At 36.1% G+C, this 19,919-nt stretch overlaps 1 protein-coding gene across 1 annotated transcript in view; it reads right to left on the reverse strand.

The window, feature by feature from the left end:
- LOC145662726 (chitin deacetylase 8-like) overlaps positions 1-19,919 on the reverse strand; it is a 142,147-nt gene that overhangs the window by 49,403 nt on the left and 72,825 nt on the right. The window contains exon 3 of the mRNA XM_081728590.1: positions 14,342-14,609. Coding sequence (XP_081584716.1) covers positions 14,342-14,609 — 268 coding nt within the window. The remainder of the gene's footprint in view (positions 1-14,341; positions 14,610-19,919) is intronic.

Consider the following 19,919-nt stretch of genomic DNA (forward strand, 5'->3'; position numbering starts at 1 on the left):
TAGATAGAATATTCCAATATATAGTAAAAGTGATTCTCAGGATCGGAGATGAACTTGTTTTGAATTGTACTCGTAATAGTTACTCGAGTGATTTTTTTTTTTCTCGTTTCAACTGATAGTTGAAAAATGCTGATACTGGCTATATAGTTTTATACAAATTATATATATCAACAGACTTCCTTGAAGCTAGTGAAGGTCCATCATATTCTTTCAGAACTGTGCTACGTGAAAGACTTCCATTGTAAATAATGCGTCGTGTCAGATTGCATGTATATAAACAGTGTTAGATTCGTGTGCATGAAGTTAATTTTATGCTAAAAATCTAATCAGATCGTGGTAGACATGATCTACAGACGGTGCGACTGAAATACTTATACATCGTTCAGATAGTTGTAAATACAGTGAAATCGAGACACGATTCAAATTTCTCGAAGTACACCTAGTCATTCTCTACGAGAAGGACTTGTACATAGTAGGGATGACATACTAAGGTGTTTTGGGATCATCCACATGGACATAAGAAGAGCTCCAGCAAGTATTGCCGGAACGGAAGAGGCGATACCATCGGTGAAGGAGTAACAAGACAGTCCCGTAAACGGAAGAACGGGATCAGCGCTGAATTGGAAGGAACAATAACGCGTGTGCACAAACTGATAATTATCACAAATCTAATCAATATTACTCGGATACGTATTATCTACTCTTTCAGTGTTCATTGGTGATTTTTTTTTTATTATTATTATTAAAAGTTTGTCATCTGAAAACGTATGGAATCTCTCTTCTACCTACACCTTGGGAGACATCACAGGTATGTGTTGGATTATTTGTTTTATGTTCTTTTCTTTACAGCATTGCCAGAGGAGCAGATAATCAGCGAATTATAGCTTCTGTCTGTAAGCCTATGATAGTTATATGTGACATTATTGGTATTTGCTTCAATGAAGTTAAAACCAAGGAAAGACCCTGAGAAAAGCACTTCATTTTGTTTAGGATAATGAGATTTATCACTCGTAAATTCGGAGTATCCTTCTTTCAAAATTTAAATGTTTTCATTTTGTTTTAATTAAATAATAATTTATTTATGCTCTACCGACATTTCAAAATTTATTAAGATTATTGCATATTAACTAACTTTAATTATTAAAATTACCATAATCTTTCTCTCAACCTTTTAATGTTTAGGGCATCTCACTCCATGTCCTACACAAAACTTGGCCACCTAGCGTGGGGCATGATCACTTCATATTTATAAAGTTTGATTCCCTCAAAATTTTGCTGCTTGGTTGTGGGGCACGTTTTTGTTTATTACTTAAGTTAATTAAAAGCTCAGGGCATAGTATATTCTCACTGTGACCCCACAAGATTCAATACCAATATGTCACATACAGAAGTTGTGTTCTGCGAACTGAAATAAGCTTTGTTGCGGGTCGTGTGTCTGATTTTTTTTCTTTCTCTCTTTGCAAATCATTCAAGGAAGGATTTAATTATGTGTTTAGTATTTAGTGTGTGCATTTCTTATGTTTATTTAAAGTCTGGCTATAATTTGTGTGCCTAGAGCATTTAAAAATTGAGGGGGAGAATTAAATTTGCCTATTGTATTGATAGATAAATACTTAGAATTCATAGCTTATTTGATGGTATTAACGAGAAGTCGAAGTAGGAAGAAAATGGAGGAAGAGTTTTTACATTTCAAAATGAATCAGTTAGAAGATATTGAAGAGGAAGTTGAAAATCAGGTCGGAGGTATTTCAGATAACGCTAATTATGAAGAAGTAGTTAGGGATGGTGTAGAAAGAGTAGGAACTTCACGAAATAGTAATGAACAAAACAAGACAGATAATAGTTTAGTAGTAACTCCCAGTACTTCTTCGGGTACCACTACAACCGTAATTGATGCGAGTATGACTCCATTATTAGCGATGATGCGAGAATTATTGGAGAAGCAACAGGAACAGGACAGGAAACAGGATGAATTTAAGAGGGAACTATTAGAAAAGCAGAATACTGTACAGAAAGAGATTGCAGATAGACAAGAGAAAGCTCATAGAGAATTAGTTAATAGTGTACGACAAGAGCTGAATGCCAGCATTATAGAATTAGGCACTAGGCTGGATTCAACTTCTGAAATATTAAATGAAAGAATCAATATCGCGTGTCAGGAATTACAGGCATCTCTTAGGGAAGCGGACGAGAGAGTGCAGCAATTAGAGAATAGTACTAAAAATAAGTTGGATGTAATCACAGATAGTCTGGGTGCTGAAATTCAAAAAGTGGATCAGGATGTTACAAATTTAAGATCGTGTGTGGCAGAAGTAAGCAATAACATAACCGATGTAAGCGAGCATGTTGAGAATGTGAAAGGTAGCGTTACCGAGGTCGCGTCTCGTCTCGATCATGTAGAAACTAGTATGGTTAATCTGGAACAAAACCTGAGACAGGCAGAAGTAGTATGGAAAGAACAATTAATTAGAGTTAGAGGGGAGATAGGACAAGAGACTCAAATAGAAGAAGTTAGAAGCGAATGTAGGGATAGTATCTTGGAGATGCAAGACAACGTAAATACTGTATGCTCCAAGCTAGAAAAGGAGTTGGCAACATTGCGAGACACAGTAAGAGACCGATCAGCTGAGGTGAGCATACCAGTACAGGCCTCTGAACGCAATGTATGTTCTCCGGATATCCATCCCGATAATTCCCGTCAAGTCTCGAATTCCCTACCGCGAGACGAGAATGATCTTCATTCTCGTTCTCAATCTCATAGTTCCATGCAACCATGCCAGCTTACTACAGCATTTGGTTTCATACCGCGTGATCTCACATTGCCAATCTTTACTGGGCTTCAGAATGAAGTTGAGACGCACAATTTTCTTGTTGAACTTGAAAATTTCTTTGAACTGACAGGTGTCCCAATGGAAAGGAGGTTAGCGTTTGTAGGAAAATGCTTTAGAAATGCATCATTAAATTGGTATCAAGTTACGGCTAGGAAATGTAGAACGTACTCAGAGTTTGTGTCGCATTTTAGAGCCACGTATTTAAGTGAGGAGAAACTTGCAAATCTGCGCGCAAGTATCTTAACATCAAGATTCGAAGCACGTTCGAACAAACAGCCCATGGAGTATCTTTTAGATCTCTTACATAAGAATAGTATTTTAACACCACCGTTAGAAAATCAGGTACTGCTTCGTATACTCCCGAGACAATTACCGGCATGGATTTATAGATCAGTAATTAGTGCAAGACCACGTACTATTGATGAGTTTTTGTCTCTCGTTAATGAACTGCAGCTTACATATCAAAATTCTGCCAATAGTGGGAATAGTAGCAATAATGTCAGAAGGGGGATCAATATGGTGTCATTAGATGATAGTGAAGAAAATAATTCTCCATCTACATCATATCAGAGAGATAGGCCATACAGTCCACGAAAATATAGGCGAAGAGGACAACAGGATCGCGGTTCCTACCAGCAAAGGAATAATAATAATAGGGGTAGATCTGGCAACAATAGTAGTTGGCAACAGCGACCTGCTGACCAAAGAGAGAGAGGGGATGAAACGTCTCGTGTACAATCAGGACAGAGGGTGTCTCGACGTGGCAGGAGTCACATAAATAGCCCGCGGGAAAACTACAACCAAAGCGAGCAGGTCAATGTTCTTGAATCATATGACCGTAGTACCGCCCTTTCGACACGAGACCATAACCAACAGGCAAGAACGTCATCCCAGTTTTCGAGACTCGAAAACTCAAGTAACGGGACACGTGACTGAGAAATATCAGCGCACGGACAGAAAGACGGTAGGAAGGAATTTCTTTTGAATATTCCGTCTGAGTCTACGGAAATGACTTCTGAATGTGTGCGAATTAGTAACAATGTTAGTTCTTGCTCTGATCACGATAGCTCTTGTAATACTGTAGTAAAAGAAATTGAGAGTTTAGAGAATAATAAAGTTTCACTGGACTGTGGAAAATGTAAAGCCATTATGGACAAGCAGTATTTTTCTTTAAATAATAAAACCGATGTTCGTAAGAATGAGATTAGTTTATTATTAAGAAATGGTAGAGAAGTTAAGTTAAACAGAGAATTATATGATGAAACGAACGCGATATTCAAAAATTTATTAGATACGAGTCCAGATGAAATTCCAACAAATAATTTAATTGTATTACCTGAAGTGGAGATTATATTGTTTGAAAGACCAGTGTGTGCTCTACTCGATAGTGGCGCCTCCATTTCAGCTTTGAGCGCTGAGTTTTGGAATGAAATAAAGGACTGTAAGCCAAGTCCTGCATTTCTCAAGGCGAACAATATGCGAGTAACTTCGGCGTTTGGTAGATCAGTTGCTAAAATTTTTGGTCAAGTTATGCTTGAACTGATTTTTAATGAAAAAACCTTCTATACTGTGGGTATAATTGTACAAGGGCTTAATAGACCACTCATAATCGGGTCACAGTTTTTCAGCGAGAGTAAGGCAGTTTTGAATTATAGTAAGGGCGTATTACAGCTTAATTCTCCTTACGAAATTGAAGTTTCCTTCCGTGACGTGGAATTAGACGTGAATGAATTAGTTGTAAGAAAATTAACCTGTGAAATCGAAAATGATTCTAATTATAGGAGTGAAAATTATTTTTTTAATGCAAGTAGTATGAGCGTTTCCAGTCTTGGACCCACTACTTTAGTTCAGTTATATTCTTTTGTTGGGAGAGAGTGTAATAACAAGGAGATTACCCCCCCACGTTTGCATTTGGATGACGGTGTTTATCCAAACTTAACTGAACTTTCAAATGTAGTTTATTCTCCTGATGATTGGAGAAAGGTTCGAACACAGGCTACACCGGAAGAAATAAAGAATCATGTCGGAAGGTATACAGATTTAAGTAAGGATGAGCAACATAAGTTGTTTACTGTCCTTAATAAGCATAGAAGTGTGTTTGATCTTAGGCCTGGGTGCATAAAAAATTATGAGCACAGTATAGAACTTGTTGACGAAACACCTATCAAGGCTCGTATGTATCCATATGCTCTTAAACATAGGGTGCAAGTAACCAACATCATACATCGATGGCTTGCTTGGAATATTATTCGAAAGGCAGAAACGAGCTATACAAGTCCTTTAGTTGTGGTTCCTAAGAAAGATGGGAAATTAAGAGCTTGCCTGGATGGCAGAAAATTGGGAGAGGTTACTTTAAGCCAACATGACAGACCAATGCCAGCACTGAACACATTACAAGACCTGTGTGATAAGCGTTTCTTCTCTACCGTGGATTGTATTGAATCTTTCCTTCAAGTGAAAGTAGAAGAAAACAGCCAAAAATATTTAGGATTTCTGCACGAAGGAATTTCTTATGTTTTTGTGAAACTACCTTTTGGAACCAAACAGAGCTTAGCGTCGTGTGTCAGAGCAATAGATTCTATTTTAGGTTCTGAATGTAGAGACTTCTGTGGCTATTATGTAGACGACATAGTGATTGCAAGTAGCACGCTAGATGAGCACTTGCATCATCTTGATGTAGTTTTAAGAAAATTGCACGCTGGCGGTATGACGCTACGATTGAAGAAATGCGAGTTTGCTAGACAGAAAATTAGCATTCTTGGGTATGAACTTTCTCCAGAAGGCATAGGAAAGTGCCCAGAGAAAGTTAAAAAAGTAATGACATTCAGAAGACCACGCAATGTAAGGGAACTTAGAAGTTTCATAGGGTACTGCCAATTTTATCGAATTTTCAGTACGGAATATTCAGAAGTCCTTTTTCCCCTTTTTCAACTTTTGAAAAAAAATGTGAAATTCCAGTGGCTTCCAGCCCATCAAGAGGCCTTTGAGAAAATTAGAAATATTTTTCAGGAGAAAGTAGTGTTAAAGAAACCGTTGCCAGACAGACAATTCATTTTGGAATGTGATGCATCCGATGTGAGTTGTTCTTCTCACCTATACCAAATAGATGATGATGGTAACATTCGTATCATAGGAATGACATCACGAATTTTTAACGCTGCGGAAAAGAATTATGGAATCACTGAGAAGGAGTTCGCTGGACTGATAGATGGAGTGAATAAATTCAAGCATTATCTTGTGGGTAATCGCTTTAAGATTAGATCCGATCATCAATCTCTAAAATTCATTCTTCTTTGCAGAATCACGAATCAGCGCTTAGCGAGGTGGATATTAGCTTTAAGCACATTAGAATTCCAGTTCGAGTATATTAGGTCTAAAGATAATCTCAGTGATCATCTTTCTCGTTATCCTCCTAACACGGGAAAACAGTTTGACGAGAATAGGAAGTTAGTAATAAACGAGTCCCTCATGACAATACTAACTGAGATTCCGTGCGAGTTACGGAAACTAATTGCTATACTGCCTGAAATGCAGTCATCAGATCCGGTTTACGGTGAGATAAAAAGGAAATTAGAGAACTGTGAAAAGTCAGGAAAATTAGAGAGCAACAAACATAAATTTGTAATTTCAAACGGGAAACTTTGTAAACAAGATTGCGAAGGACTCCGCATATGTATCCCGGAAGTTTTGATAAAACCACTATTAGAGTACTATCATGATGAGCGAGGACACCTCTCTGCTAGTAAGTTAATTCCTCTTCTCTCCGAACATTTTATATGGCCAAAGATGCGTGGCATAATTAGGAAATACACAGCATCATGTGAGTTGTGTCAGAAAGCTCAACCACCCAGTTGTTACATGCCTGGACCGCTGAATCCAGTAATAGTTAAACGGGCAAATTACATGGTGTGTTGTGACTGGCTAGGACCGTTAACAAAAGGAATTGGTAATGTACAGTATATTTTCGTATGCATAGACGCATTCTCAAAATTAATTGGGTTATTTGCTTGTAGAAAAGCTACGACCAATGCTGCACTTAGGAAAGTGAAATGATTCCTTAAATTGTGTCCAAACGTAGAGTATATCTTAACCGACAATGCGTCACAGTTTACGGCGGATAGATGGAAAAGAGAACTGAAAGACTTAGGAATAAAACACATTACAAGTACACCATATTTTCCTCAAGGAAATATGGCTGAGGTTGGTGTAAAATCTACAGTTCGAATGTTGAGGAAATTGTGTCACGATAATCAACGACAGTGGCCTAAATAGCTCAATAAAGTAGAAAGATGCTTGAACTCCGCTAAGCATCTGTCCACAAACCTAAGTCCCTATGAAGTTCACCTAGGGCAATCTTCGTCTAAAGATGTGGCGAAAATCTTTGAAATTCCGGAGCTAGAAAAACATAAAGACATTCAATATTACGTTGAGATTGCAGCGAAAAATCTAAAGAAAAACGCGCTTGCAAGAAAAAGGAATTTTGATAAGCATCATCGTACTATACAATATGATATAGATGATCTAGTATTGGTACGTACTTTTCCAAAGTCAGATGCATTTGCAGGTATCTCGAAGAAAATCTTACTAATCTATTCCGGTCCATATACTATACTGGACAAAACAGACAAGAATGTCTACTCCTTAGGGGATCCTGTGACAAGAGAGCCAAAAATGAAAAGGAACGCATACTTACTGAAACGGTATGTTCAGCGAGAGGCCCTCACAGCAGGAGGTGAAGAACAGGAAGGAAAGAAGTAAAAAAAAAACGAAAACACAGGCTCTTTGTGGTAACTCAGGAGGCCATGTACAGTTACAGGAACATACTTGTTTATGACTTGTTTGCTTATTCTGTATTTTTAGTTTATTCGATTAGTTATGCTGTGGCAGGATATTATTTAGTTTATCTGTACTTTGATTAATTTATATAAATGTAAATTTCAGTGTTCTTGTTATAATTATGTAATGCTTGGAATGTTCAATGTACCTCCCGATTACATTGAACACACCAAGGAGGGGGAAATATGTGTAAGGCACATATAGCTAGGTTATTTGCATATCAATATTTAAATTAGTATATCATATTATATGCTTTGCATATTTAGGGATTAGTGGTGTATTAAGTTTTTCGATTTAATTTTCAATTTATATCCTATTTTTTTATTAACATAAGAAGATGACTGTTCAAAATTATGTAGTATTGTATTTAGGTATGTGAATATATTGTGTTTGTTTGGATTCAATAATATTCTTGCATCGAAATAATGAAATACAGAGGAAATATCTACAACGCAGAAGAAGCAGAGTATAGTTTAAAAAAAAAAAAGTTTCTGCACTCAAGTCGAAGGAGCGCAGATGTTTGTGCAGCAGTATTGCCACCCGAAAGATATTGGTATCTGGTGAAAAAAGGAAGCTTTTTCTTATTTCTTCTTTAGAAACAATGAAGAAAATGAAAATAAGTATAAATTTTCAAGTTGACAACGATGTCATCTGAGTCTGTACTGACGACACCCAGACTAGAGTTTCTTTGTGGTAAAAGCAATATAATTTTTCATACCCCCGTGCAAAAATATCAGTAACAATAGGTGTGAACCACGAAGTTTCTGGACAGATTTAATGATAACTGCTGACAGCGCGTCCGAGACATCTCAAGTAAAAACGAGCCTATAATTTTTCATTCAACTTCCTTGTATTTTCAAAATGCTGGAGCTAAGGACATTCCCTCCACCGACCTTCACCCCTTGTAAATAAACTAAAGAAAACAGTCATCTTCTTCTTAAGTTATTATGCATTCTTGAATGAGTAGAATATTCTAGTATTCTTTCGCCTTGCTTTTCCGTGTCTCAGTTTATTTACAAAACATAAATACAAAGCTTATTTTGGTTTTATTTGTATCCTCACGTGATGTTGTGAAGGGGGAAACATGGTATGTAACAGCAGCAGCCAGGTGATTCCTCTCAAGCAGTAGAAAACAGGAAAAGAGTGTTTTTGTGTATATATTGATATGACATGCAATGACAATCACATATATATGCTTCAAATCAATAAGAAAGATGTATTTTAAGTGATATCAGTTCTAAATCTAATTATTTGTATTGTTGTTTGTAAAAATTTCACAACTAGCACGGACACAGGCTGAGTAGTGTTTTGAGAGTGGTTTGGATGTTCCGCCACCAGAGGTCAGTGACTCTCAGACCACTATGCGCCCTGTAAACATGTCTGCTAGAAGGTATATCTGTAAATAGTTAGCATGTTCAAATTAAAATTTAACATAGATCGAAGTAAGGAAACTCAGTATGATAGGCATCAATTTGAAGGTACAAGTTTACCATATTAGATTACAATGTTAAAACAGAACATTAATCAAAAGTAAATTATTTATTAGCAAAAGAAAAGGACAAGGTGTAGTCACTAGACTTGATGGCACCAAGATGTTTCCACCCTTCCGCACCATCCCCTTCATAAGAAAGAAGTGTGTTTAGAAGCGAGTCTCAGGGAAATAAAGAAATGGATAGTTTTATATATACGAAAAAGGGCGAAAGAGAGTTAGTTGGTGTTTAGTTCGTTGACCGTGCGGATGAAATTTCGTTTAGAGTTCAGTTCGTGAAAGTTGACTCTCTTTACAAGAGAGTAGATAGAATATTCCAATATATAGTAAAAGTGATTCTCAGGATCGGAGATGAACTTGTTTTGAATTGTACTCGTAATAGTTACTCGAGTGATTTTTTTTTTCTCGTTTCAACTGATAGTTGAAAAATGCTGATACTGGCTATATAGTTTTATACAAATTATATATATCAACAGACTTCCTTGAAGCTAGTGAAGGTCCATCATATTCTTTCAGAACTGTGCTACGTGAAAGACTTCCATTGTAAATAATGCGTCGTGTCAGATTGCATGTATATAAACAGTGTTAGATTCGTGTGCATGAAGTTAATTTTATGCTAAAAATCTAATCAGATCGTGGTAGACATGATCTACAGACGGTGCGACTGAAATACTTATACATCGTTCAGATAGTTGTAAATACAGTGAAATCGAGACACGATTCAAATTTCTCGAAGTACACCTAGTCATTCTCTACGAGAAGGACTTGTACATAGTAGGGATGACATACTAAGGTGTTTTGGGATCATCCACATGGACATAAGAAGAGCTCCAGCAAGTATTGCCGGAACGGAAGAGGCGATACCATCGGTGAAGGAGTAACAAGACAGTCCCGTAAACGGAAGAACGGGATCAGCGCTGAATTGGAAGGAACAATAACGCGTGTGCACAAACTGATAATTATCACAAATCTAATCAATATTACTCGGATACGTATTATCTACTCTTTCAGTGTTCATTGGTGATTTTTTTTTATTATTATTATTAAAAGTTTGTCATCTGAAAACGTATGGAATCTCTCTTCTACCTACACCTTGGGAGACATCACAGGTATGTGTTGGATTATTTGTTTTATGTTCTTTTCTTTACAGCATTGCCAGAGGAGCAGATAATCAGCGAATTATAGCTTCTGTCTGTAAGCCTATGATAGTTATATGTGACATTATTGGTATTTGCTTCAATGAAGTTAAAACCAAGGAAAGACCCTGAGAAAAGCACTTCATTTTGTTTAGGATAATGAGATTTATCACTCGTAAATTCGGAGTATCCTTCTTTCAAAATTTAAATGTTTTCATTTTGTTTTAATTAAATAATAATTTATTTATGCTCTACCGACATTTCAAAATTTATTTAGATTATTGCATATTAACTAACTTTAATTATTAAAATTACCATAATCTTTCTCTCAACCTTTTAATGTTTAGGGCATCTCACTCCATGTCCTACACAAGCTGCTTGACTGAAAGTCTAAAAAATAGCCCAAAATGCCAGGATCCTAAAGGGGTGTGTTAAGTGCCTGTCAAGAACCTAGTTAATGTGCATTTCCATTGTTCATTAATGATTGAAATTACATGTAATTTGTTTTCGAAGTACATAAAAACATAAATATTTAATTTTTCCCCTTTGCTTTACAAAGTGCGCCAACTGTCCCACCCTTACCCTACAGTACATTCTGAAGTACCTCAAGGATCAAATTTGGGTCCTTTGCTTTTTCTTATAATGATAAATGATCTACCTGAAATTTTAAACTATGTTTTACGATTAGTATTTGCGAATGACATCAAATTATAAGAAGAAATCTAAAAAAAGAAGTAATTGTAGGAAATTTTCTCTTTTTCCTACAATTTGTTTTCAAGTTTGTTGTCAAGCTTGTTAAGTAGGAAATAGTTTGTTGTCAAGCTGTCCGATGTTTATTTTGGAACAAATATGATGGCTACAGATAATCTATGTATTCTTAGATGTGCTTATAAGGAAGAAATAATGTCCGTATTCTTAAACCTAATATATTTCTAAGATGAAAGGTGTATGCATATAGAACGGAGGTGCCTATAACTCGATAGAACTTTCAAATTAATGTTATATTTGTTCTGTGTTTCTTCTTTCAAAGTAATAATCAGTATTGTATGCGGATACCCGTGGATGTCCGCATTCGCACGAACCTCTACTAATAGGTGTCAGTATATGTACTACCTGCCTGCCAATAGATTTCGCTAGCATACAGGTAATTACCAGTTTTAAAACTATTGTGACGATTTAATATGCACCTTAAAACTGTATTTTTCCATTTAATTGTAGGAAATTATAATTGGATATTAATAGACTTAAGAGTGATGATGGAGGAATATATTTCAGCTTAATATTTGCAAATGTTTATGTAATAACTCTTAATTTTAAGAAAAGAGTTGGAATATATTATAGGAAATTTCATATTAAAGAAAAAAGAAATTATAAAACAACTAGAAATTTGGTTTGGTATTAATATGAAGTTTAAATATCATATAAATATAATATAAATAACTAGAGACCGGATATTAGGCAAAATGCCTATTCTTTAGCATTAAAGATATAATAAAAAAATAACATTTTAAAGTTTATATGGTGGGTTATTGTTTCATTCGAAACCAATTTTATTGCGCCTATTTTGCCTATTTCGCACCTTAGTGCCTAAATGTTTTAGTGCCTAATGTTGCCTATTCCATGCATTTTCATCAAAACAAGGCTTCCTTAGGAAAAAAATATAATTCCGTACTTCAAGAAAGGATGCTGCCTCTTCGAGAAATATAAGATTAAGAGAAACTAACTTACGGGCATATCAAGAGCAAGCTTCACCCCTAGCGGAGCGATTTAGCGATTGTTCGTGAAACGATTTAGCTTTCATTGATAGAAACTATTTAATTTTGCCAGACGCGATTACGTTTCTGGAAGAGAGAAATAAAACGTCTTGCAACTCCCTGGAACATTTTCACTCTGTAGTGAACAAAATTTGTTGTGTGCCAGGTGTCGAGGGACAGGCGGTCCGTGAGAAATGTGAGAGTATTATTGCAGCCAAAAAGAACTTAGACAAACTAAAAACAACGTGATGAAACGCGAAAGTGTGCCCAATGAATTTGATCCACATGTTCGTGCGTGCTTCAAATATGCCCCGATTACATCTGTGGAAGTAGAACGATCTTTCTCAATTTTTAAACATACGCTATCCGGTCGAAAACATACTGTATCAGCTGAAAACCTCAAAAAAATATCGTGTAATCATGTGCAATCAGGATGAATGATTCCTCGTGTCGACAAACCATCAGAATGTATTGAATTAAATGATAGGAACGATTTATCTTTTTGTTTGCAATCTACCAATATTTCATATTCTGGCTGTTGCGTATTGTGGTATGAACTCCTGTGTATACAAATCAAATGTAAATTACGAACTGCTGTTTGAAGTGATAAAACGTCCTAAAACTTTGGTCTGCTATGGGTACTGATAAAGTGCAGTAAAACGGGACTATTGTGTGTACTGATAAAGTGTATAAAATTTGGACTGTTATGTGTAGTGATAAAGTGCTGCATAGAATGTATTTCCCCAAATATACAGTACATGGAATGCATGTCAAGGTTCATTTTTATATATACAGTAAAAGAAGATATTAACAAACAGGTATATTTCTATATTTTTTGAACATTATCTATGATTTGAATTTATTTTCTTATTGTATTGAGTATTTATCTTCATTATTTCGAGTTACATTTTCGAGCCTATTTTACTGCCTATTTTATAAATTTTAAGTGCCTATTTGCCTGCCTATTTTCGACGTTTTTAATGCCTAAACATCCGGTCTCTAATAATAACTAACGAAGCTTTTAAAATGTTTGGTCTTATTAAGAGGTCAATTCATTATTTTAAAAATGATTATTTTATTTCAAAAATCTATATTATCGCTATATAATAGATTTGTTCGATGGAAGCTGGAATATGCATTTATAATGTGAGATTATTTTTATCAGTGTCGAAAGCATCAAATAGAGAAAGTTTAAAATAAGCAATTAAGATGTAGGTTTATAAAATACATAAAGCACATTATGTTTCTTATTATGTACTTGTAAAGATATAATTTGTTATCAGTTTAAAATAAGAAATTTATACAGTGAGTTCTATATCTCGCACATTCTTATTAAAAAGGTTACCTTTTTATTGTTCTCCGCAAAACTTTAGAGTTAGACATGATTTTATATATCTGATGACAGGATAATTGTATATAAACATTCTCCACTCTATGAAGTATGAAATTCGGGTAATAGAATGGAGTCTATTGGCTTGGATATAGTTCGTTTTGAATTTAAGATTCCTAAGCAATGTGTCTTCAGTTACTGCTTGATAAATTATAAACATGTTTGTACGTTATAGGTAAAAGGTAAAAATATTTATTGTAATTTCATGTTACTAGTACTAGTTATATAAATAGTGTTGCACATGCTTTCATGATTATGCATAAATTTTTATGTTTTATGATTGCTTTTGGTAGTAAGTACAAATAATTTTTTATTATTATTACAATATCCTCAATTCTAATTCTCGACGTATTCCTGGATTCCAATTAATTGATATCCATTTTACCTATCTTCTATACCATAAGGGAAACAAATTGGTGATTAAACTTCTGCTCTACTCGCTTAGTGACATAAGTTGCTACATTAACCAAGAATGGATAGAATCTGTCTATGGATTGAACACTTGGATAGCATGCATTACGAAAAGTTAATTTTGTTCAAATAAACAAACACAAGCAGAATTAAAAACTAAGTTATAATATTTGTCAATCCATCCACCTCTCCTTTCCTACTTAAATTCTGTGTCCAAATAATCATAAATTGCAACAGCTCTTTTCAGCGAAAGTGAAAGACTTCATAAAGCAAATAAGAAGAAACTTTTACATTTTAAAAAGCTTTGATTCTTGTATAGGATTGCAGCAATTTAAGACCATATGCTGGATCATTTCGCAACTTTTGTAAGCTAAGGAATTAGAACAAACTATCTACGGAGAGTTCTTCAAAGAGTTCTTGAAAGGAATATGAATGGCCCATGTTATTGTTGTTTTAATTCAATTGATGCTTTGAGTAGTTGTTATTTACATTACCTGTATAGAACTGTAATCGAGTGTGTATGGCCACATTCCAGGACTCATAAATTTTCGTGTAGGCCATGATGAGTCATATTCGAACATGTCACTCGACATCACCTGGAAGTAGGAGTTTCCTGGCAACTGCAAAATGGGTACTCTGGCTCCTTTAATGTCATCAGGTGGTATATTAGCATAAGTAGAAATTATTGTTCGTGCTCCAACAAATTCATTCTCTAGTTCTTCATATTGCAATCCCATCCAATAGGCTACTGTATTGTTGTTGCTTTAATAATAAAATAGTAATATTAGAAAAATATATTATGTACATTTAAATACATAAAAATTAATAGAGTATGTAATGTAAGCAAAGGCTACACTTCATTCTAAGAAGGCTACACTTCATTCCATAGAAAATCTCGAACTCGTGCGAGTAGCTAACATACGAAATAATAACAGTATATTATATTAACATTGTTAAACGATTATCCCAGGTTCATTCTCATAATAAAGGGTTGCTAATTTAACTTTACATACATTTCGAATAAGTAACCAATTGCATTTGGTTCCTTATTGCACTGGTAAAAATACATTGCGAGATTCGAAGACAACTGCACTACTGAATGTAAACCTATACAGTGAATGCAGTTCTTAGTTTGAAGATACCTACTACACTGGTCATCATGGAGGGAAGAGGTCGTAGTACCTATTGAGGGCATGCTGCTATTAGTTTGAAGGTAATCAGACTGTATAGGTCGAGTGTAGTTCAGTATCTATATCCACGGTATATGAGTTCAGTCTTTGTCTGCAGTTCTAGGAAGACGCCAGCAAACACTCGTTATGCAATTACGTAACTTTGAGCGTGACGCATAGTGTAGATGCGAGAGGTTGGGTATTGTTCCGAAGAATTGTAGATAGAATGGTTTGTGGCTCGTCAGTGGTTCTTCGGTAGTATGCATGATGGAAGGCAGAGGATTCACATAACGGACATGCCCTCTTGTCTCCGTTTGATGCAATGGAAAGGCGCCTGGATAGAAAGATCATTCGAAGAGAAGACAAAGCTGACAGAATGGCAGCCACCGGAGCAGAGTAATTGTGAGCATTATGCGACACTAAAAAGTCGATTGTTAGAGAGAGATCTGCGTTTTTCCGTTCCCCTCGCGCGATTACATCTGACACCTAATGTCGTGAGAAATTACAGTGTCCAGGCGATTGAAGGGCAGTAGTATTCAGTGATGAGAGTCGTTTCTGTATCCGACTAATGATGGCAGTGAGTGCATAGAGATATGCAGGTGGATAGGAATATGTGATCGCACCTGTCACACAAGAACCATCCATGGCAGTCTGGTATGGGAGATAGCATGCTACAGTTAGTCACAATTTTGTTCGTACGGATGACATTTTTGTGTTTAGAACATTAACCCGTCTATCTATTTTTGTAAAATGACTAAAATATTATACTATTCGTAAAATGTATATAAAAGCAAGCTAATGGCAGGATTGCAAAGCTTTTATGTATGTAAGAAAGAAATAAAATAATTATTCTTCCAGAACCTCCTGTTATTTACGCCACTTTTTTGTTCGTACACTACACCTGCACCCCCAACACTGATTATACAAATCGCGTCGATGCGAAGAATAAGGCAGTAGATAGGAATGTTAGCAGCTCACTTGCGCTGTGATAGTGTGATCAAGGTCGTACTCCCACCCATATCGTCTATCAATTGTGATCAAAATGGGTAAGAGAAGAGAGCTTAGTTGTGAGTTGAAGGACGTAATCATAAATTTGGCATTAAAGGGGTATTCGATGAGAAAGATTGGTACGTTGGTAAAGAAATCACATTCCACAGTTCAGTATATAATTAATAAGTGTAAACATAATGGGTCCACAAAGAATGTGCCGAGAAGGAAGAAAGAAAGGAAACTAAGTGAACGCGAGAACGCTTTGTGATGAATAAGATTAGAGGTAATCCGAAATTAAGTGTCCCAAAGCTCCGCCCAATGGTTGAAAGTATGTGTAACAAACGTATGTGTAATGAAACTGTACGAAGAGTATTGCACAAGTATGGATTTCATGGTAGAATGTGTCGTAAGAAACCGTTCGTTAGCAGAAAGAATCGTGCTGCGAGAAAGAAGTTCGCTAAAGAGCACCTTGACAAGGACCGAGAGTCCTGGAACAGCGTGATTTGATCCGATGAAACAAAAGTGAGCGTATGTGGGTCAGATGGGGCAAGCAGGGTGTGGAGAAATGTGAACACATCTGATAGGGTTGAGAATACAACACCCACAGTAAAGTATGGGGGTGGTTCTGTCATGATATGGGAGTGCATGTCATCCAAGGGAGTAGGAACATTAGAGTTCATAGATGGTATAATGGGCAAGCACGTGTACCGTAATGTTTTGAAGCGAAATGTAAAGCAAAGTCCACAAAAATGCAGATGGGAGCCAACTATATATTTCAGCAAGTTAATGACAGCAAACATACGACTGAAATTAATAGAATGTGGTTAGTATGGAATGTACCAAAGTTGCTGAAAACACCTCCTCAGTCCCCCGACTTCAACCCCATCGAACACTTATGGGCTACTTTAAAGCGTAATGTGGGTAAACACGGGGTTTCTTCGAAAGACGAGCTTAAGAGGGTAGTGATGCAAGAATGGGCGGCAATCAGTGCTCAAACATGTAAAGACCTTGTTAACTCTATGCGTGCAAGATGTCAAATGGTCATCAAAGCAAGAGGATATGCCACAAAATATTAAATTTTCAGTTGTTGGAGTTTAGTTTTATACCTTTTGATACCATATTTTCAAGTGTACGAACAAAAATGTGACATAAAATGGACGAAGTATTTGTTTCGTGCACAATATTAGCACGAAGGACAACATATTTTGTTTTTTGTTCACTATTAGTTAATATCGATATGTGCTTTTTGTCAAAATACAAGTCGTTTTGAACAAATAATTAAATTTAACGTGAAATTTCTTGCTGACATTTGAAAATTTTCGCCTGTACGAACAAAAATGTGACACACTGTATATATTCCGTTTCCCTCTCATATTCATCTCAAGCGGTACAATTAGCGCCCAATCACATCCTCTGATATTTGGACACTGCTATTATCCATCGCAGTGTTTCGAGCCAAGATCGCAGTGTTTCGAGCCAACAATCATGGCGGAAACGAGAGTAGCCAATCAGACGAGCCGGCTCAGACGATGCTCGTTTGTTTTGTGGCTTCATCAAGTTCCTATGAGGAAGATACGCATGGGCAGATCCTCTATTTTATAACATCCTTGACTAAATGTAGGTAATTTGTATGCATGTTTGCTTTGTTCAAAAGATTCAGTGTAAATTTAAAATTTCAAGTTACGAAATAGTCTGCAACAATAAAGAAGCAATAATGGTCATAACAGTGACAATAAATACTTTTTTAACAATACAAATGTACAGAAAAGTAATACGGTATGAAACTTAAAATTGTAGGTTCATAGTAGAGGTTAATAGTAATGTGAAATACAAATATACATGTTCGCTATGTCTTGCAATTTGATTGCTATAGAATTAATAATTTTGTTTCGATTTCCTCACGGCACACCAGCGGCTCATTCATGGCCCACCAGTGTGTCGCGGCACACCGGTTGGGAAACGCTGCTCTAAAGTATGTATGTATGAAGACAGAGAACCAACATGTACTATATCAATGAATGTCTGGGATATTTCAGAAGCACAATTTAGCAAAGAACTATTTGTTTTCTGAGTACAACACAAAAATTTGTTTCCATGATAATTCTTTTATTTTTTTAACAGTTCTATAAAAATTGCAACCTTCGACTACGACACTTTCTCGCAAGCTAACTGATAAGCATTCAAACAGTACAATAAATGTTAAAAACAAGGGGAAAAAAGACAAAAGAAATTGTCGATCACCACACTGACCTGCTGTAGCCAAGAGAAATCAAAACATTCACATGGGAAGAAGTCTTTTGAAAGAGAATCACTTTTTGATGATTTTCTTTTTCTGGCAGATTATTTTTACAAAAATGAAATTAAATAAAAATAAACAAGTTTAAAACAAGTCTTCAAAAATACACGTGTTTAAAACAAAATATTTAAAATGTATATAAAATTTGTTTAAAACAAAATCAATTGTTTAAAACAAGTTTTAATCATTTTAAAACATTTTGTTTTAAGCAAAACAACCCTGCTACAACCCGAAGAACATCATTGAAAGGGACCAATTTGGTGGTGGGGGTGTGATGGTTTGGGTGGGCATCATGCTGAATGGCCGTACTGAACTACACGTCTTTCAGGGCGGGACTTTGACTGGCCAGAGGTACCGTGATGAGGTGCTGGAACCGTATGTAAGACTGTTTCGGAGTGCAGTTGGACCATCATTTATATTCATGAATGACAACGCACGTTGTCATTGCGTATGTGTGGTGGATGATTTTTGGGGAGAAGAAGATATTCGACGCATGCCGTGGTCTGCACGGTCTCCAGACATGAATCCAATTGAACATGTCTGGGATGCATTGGGAAGGCGGATTGCAGCCCGACTGCCCACACACCGAACGATTCCGGACCTGTGTACTGCCCTTCGGGCGGAGTGGCCAGGGATAGCGATGGACCTCATCAACGAAGTGATCGGAAGCATGGAACAACGTTGTGCAGCCTGTGTAGCCACGCGGGGTGACCACACGCCTTACTGATGCTCTTGATTTACCACAAACTCGTTTGTCTTCTCGCCACACACATTGGGTCATTTTCACTATGGTGAACTTTGTCAAATAAAGGTGTTGGAACTGTTAGCCCAGTAAATAAAGGGTTGTGAGCTCAAATAATTTATAAAAAGCTGAAAATTTCAGGATCTGTTTTTCATGTTATGTGAAGTAACATACTAAAAATCGCGGAAAATCACGTGTGCGTCATCCTCAAAATAGCGAACAAAGATGGCGGCCAGTCGATATGATTGTAGTTCGCATTTTTGGGCGTAGTTCAGAAACGAAAAGGCAGATCATTTGTGTAAAATTATTTGAACTCTAAAAAGACCTAATTTCAATTCTAAGTGTAAAACTTTGAATCCAAGAACTTTTAAAGAATTTGCATCCATTTAAAGTTCAAAAATTTGGGTATTTTAGCCCTTATTCTGGTAGTTTATGTAAAACTACTTTTACGGGTACAGAAATATACGTTAAAGATTTTAATATTTTTAATAAGGTATTCATTATCTATAATTTAAAGAAAAGCTCGTTCAGATCGTACAAAAATGAACTGAAATTTTTAATTTTGAAACAGATTAGAAAAGATGAAGTTATAAGAGTTCATTAATTACCTTACCTATTGCATCAGCAAATAAGCCAGACATTCGTCATCATCTAAATCAGAGTCGTCTTTCGATTGGCCGTTGGCACAGGAACTTGCTTGGCAGAATGCACAAAACTTTGAACACTTGAGATCAGCTTTTGTCTGTGGCCTTAACAGAAACAGCGACTGCTCAGAAATCTTTCAGCAAGATCGTTAAAAGGTCTGAATCAGATCCGACAACAGCTACAGATGTCCAGTTTATACTTTCTTCCATTGTTGTTGAACAGATTAATGT

This window comes from Thermobia domestica, chromosome 10 (genome assembly GCF_964235325.1).
Source record: "Thermobia domestica chromosome 10, izTheDome1.hap1.1, whole genome shotgun sequence".
Taxonomy (NCBI): domain Eukaryota; kingdom Metazoa; phylum Arthropoda; class Insecta; order Zygentoma; family Lepismatidae; genus Thermobia; species Thermobia domestica.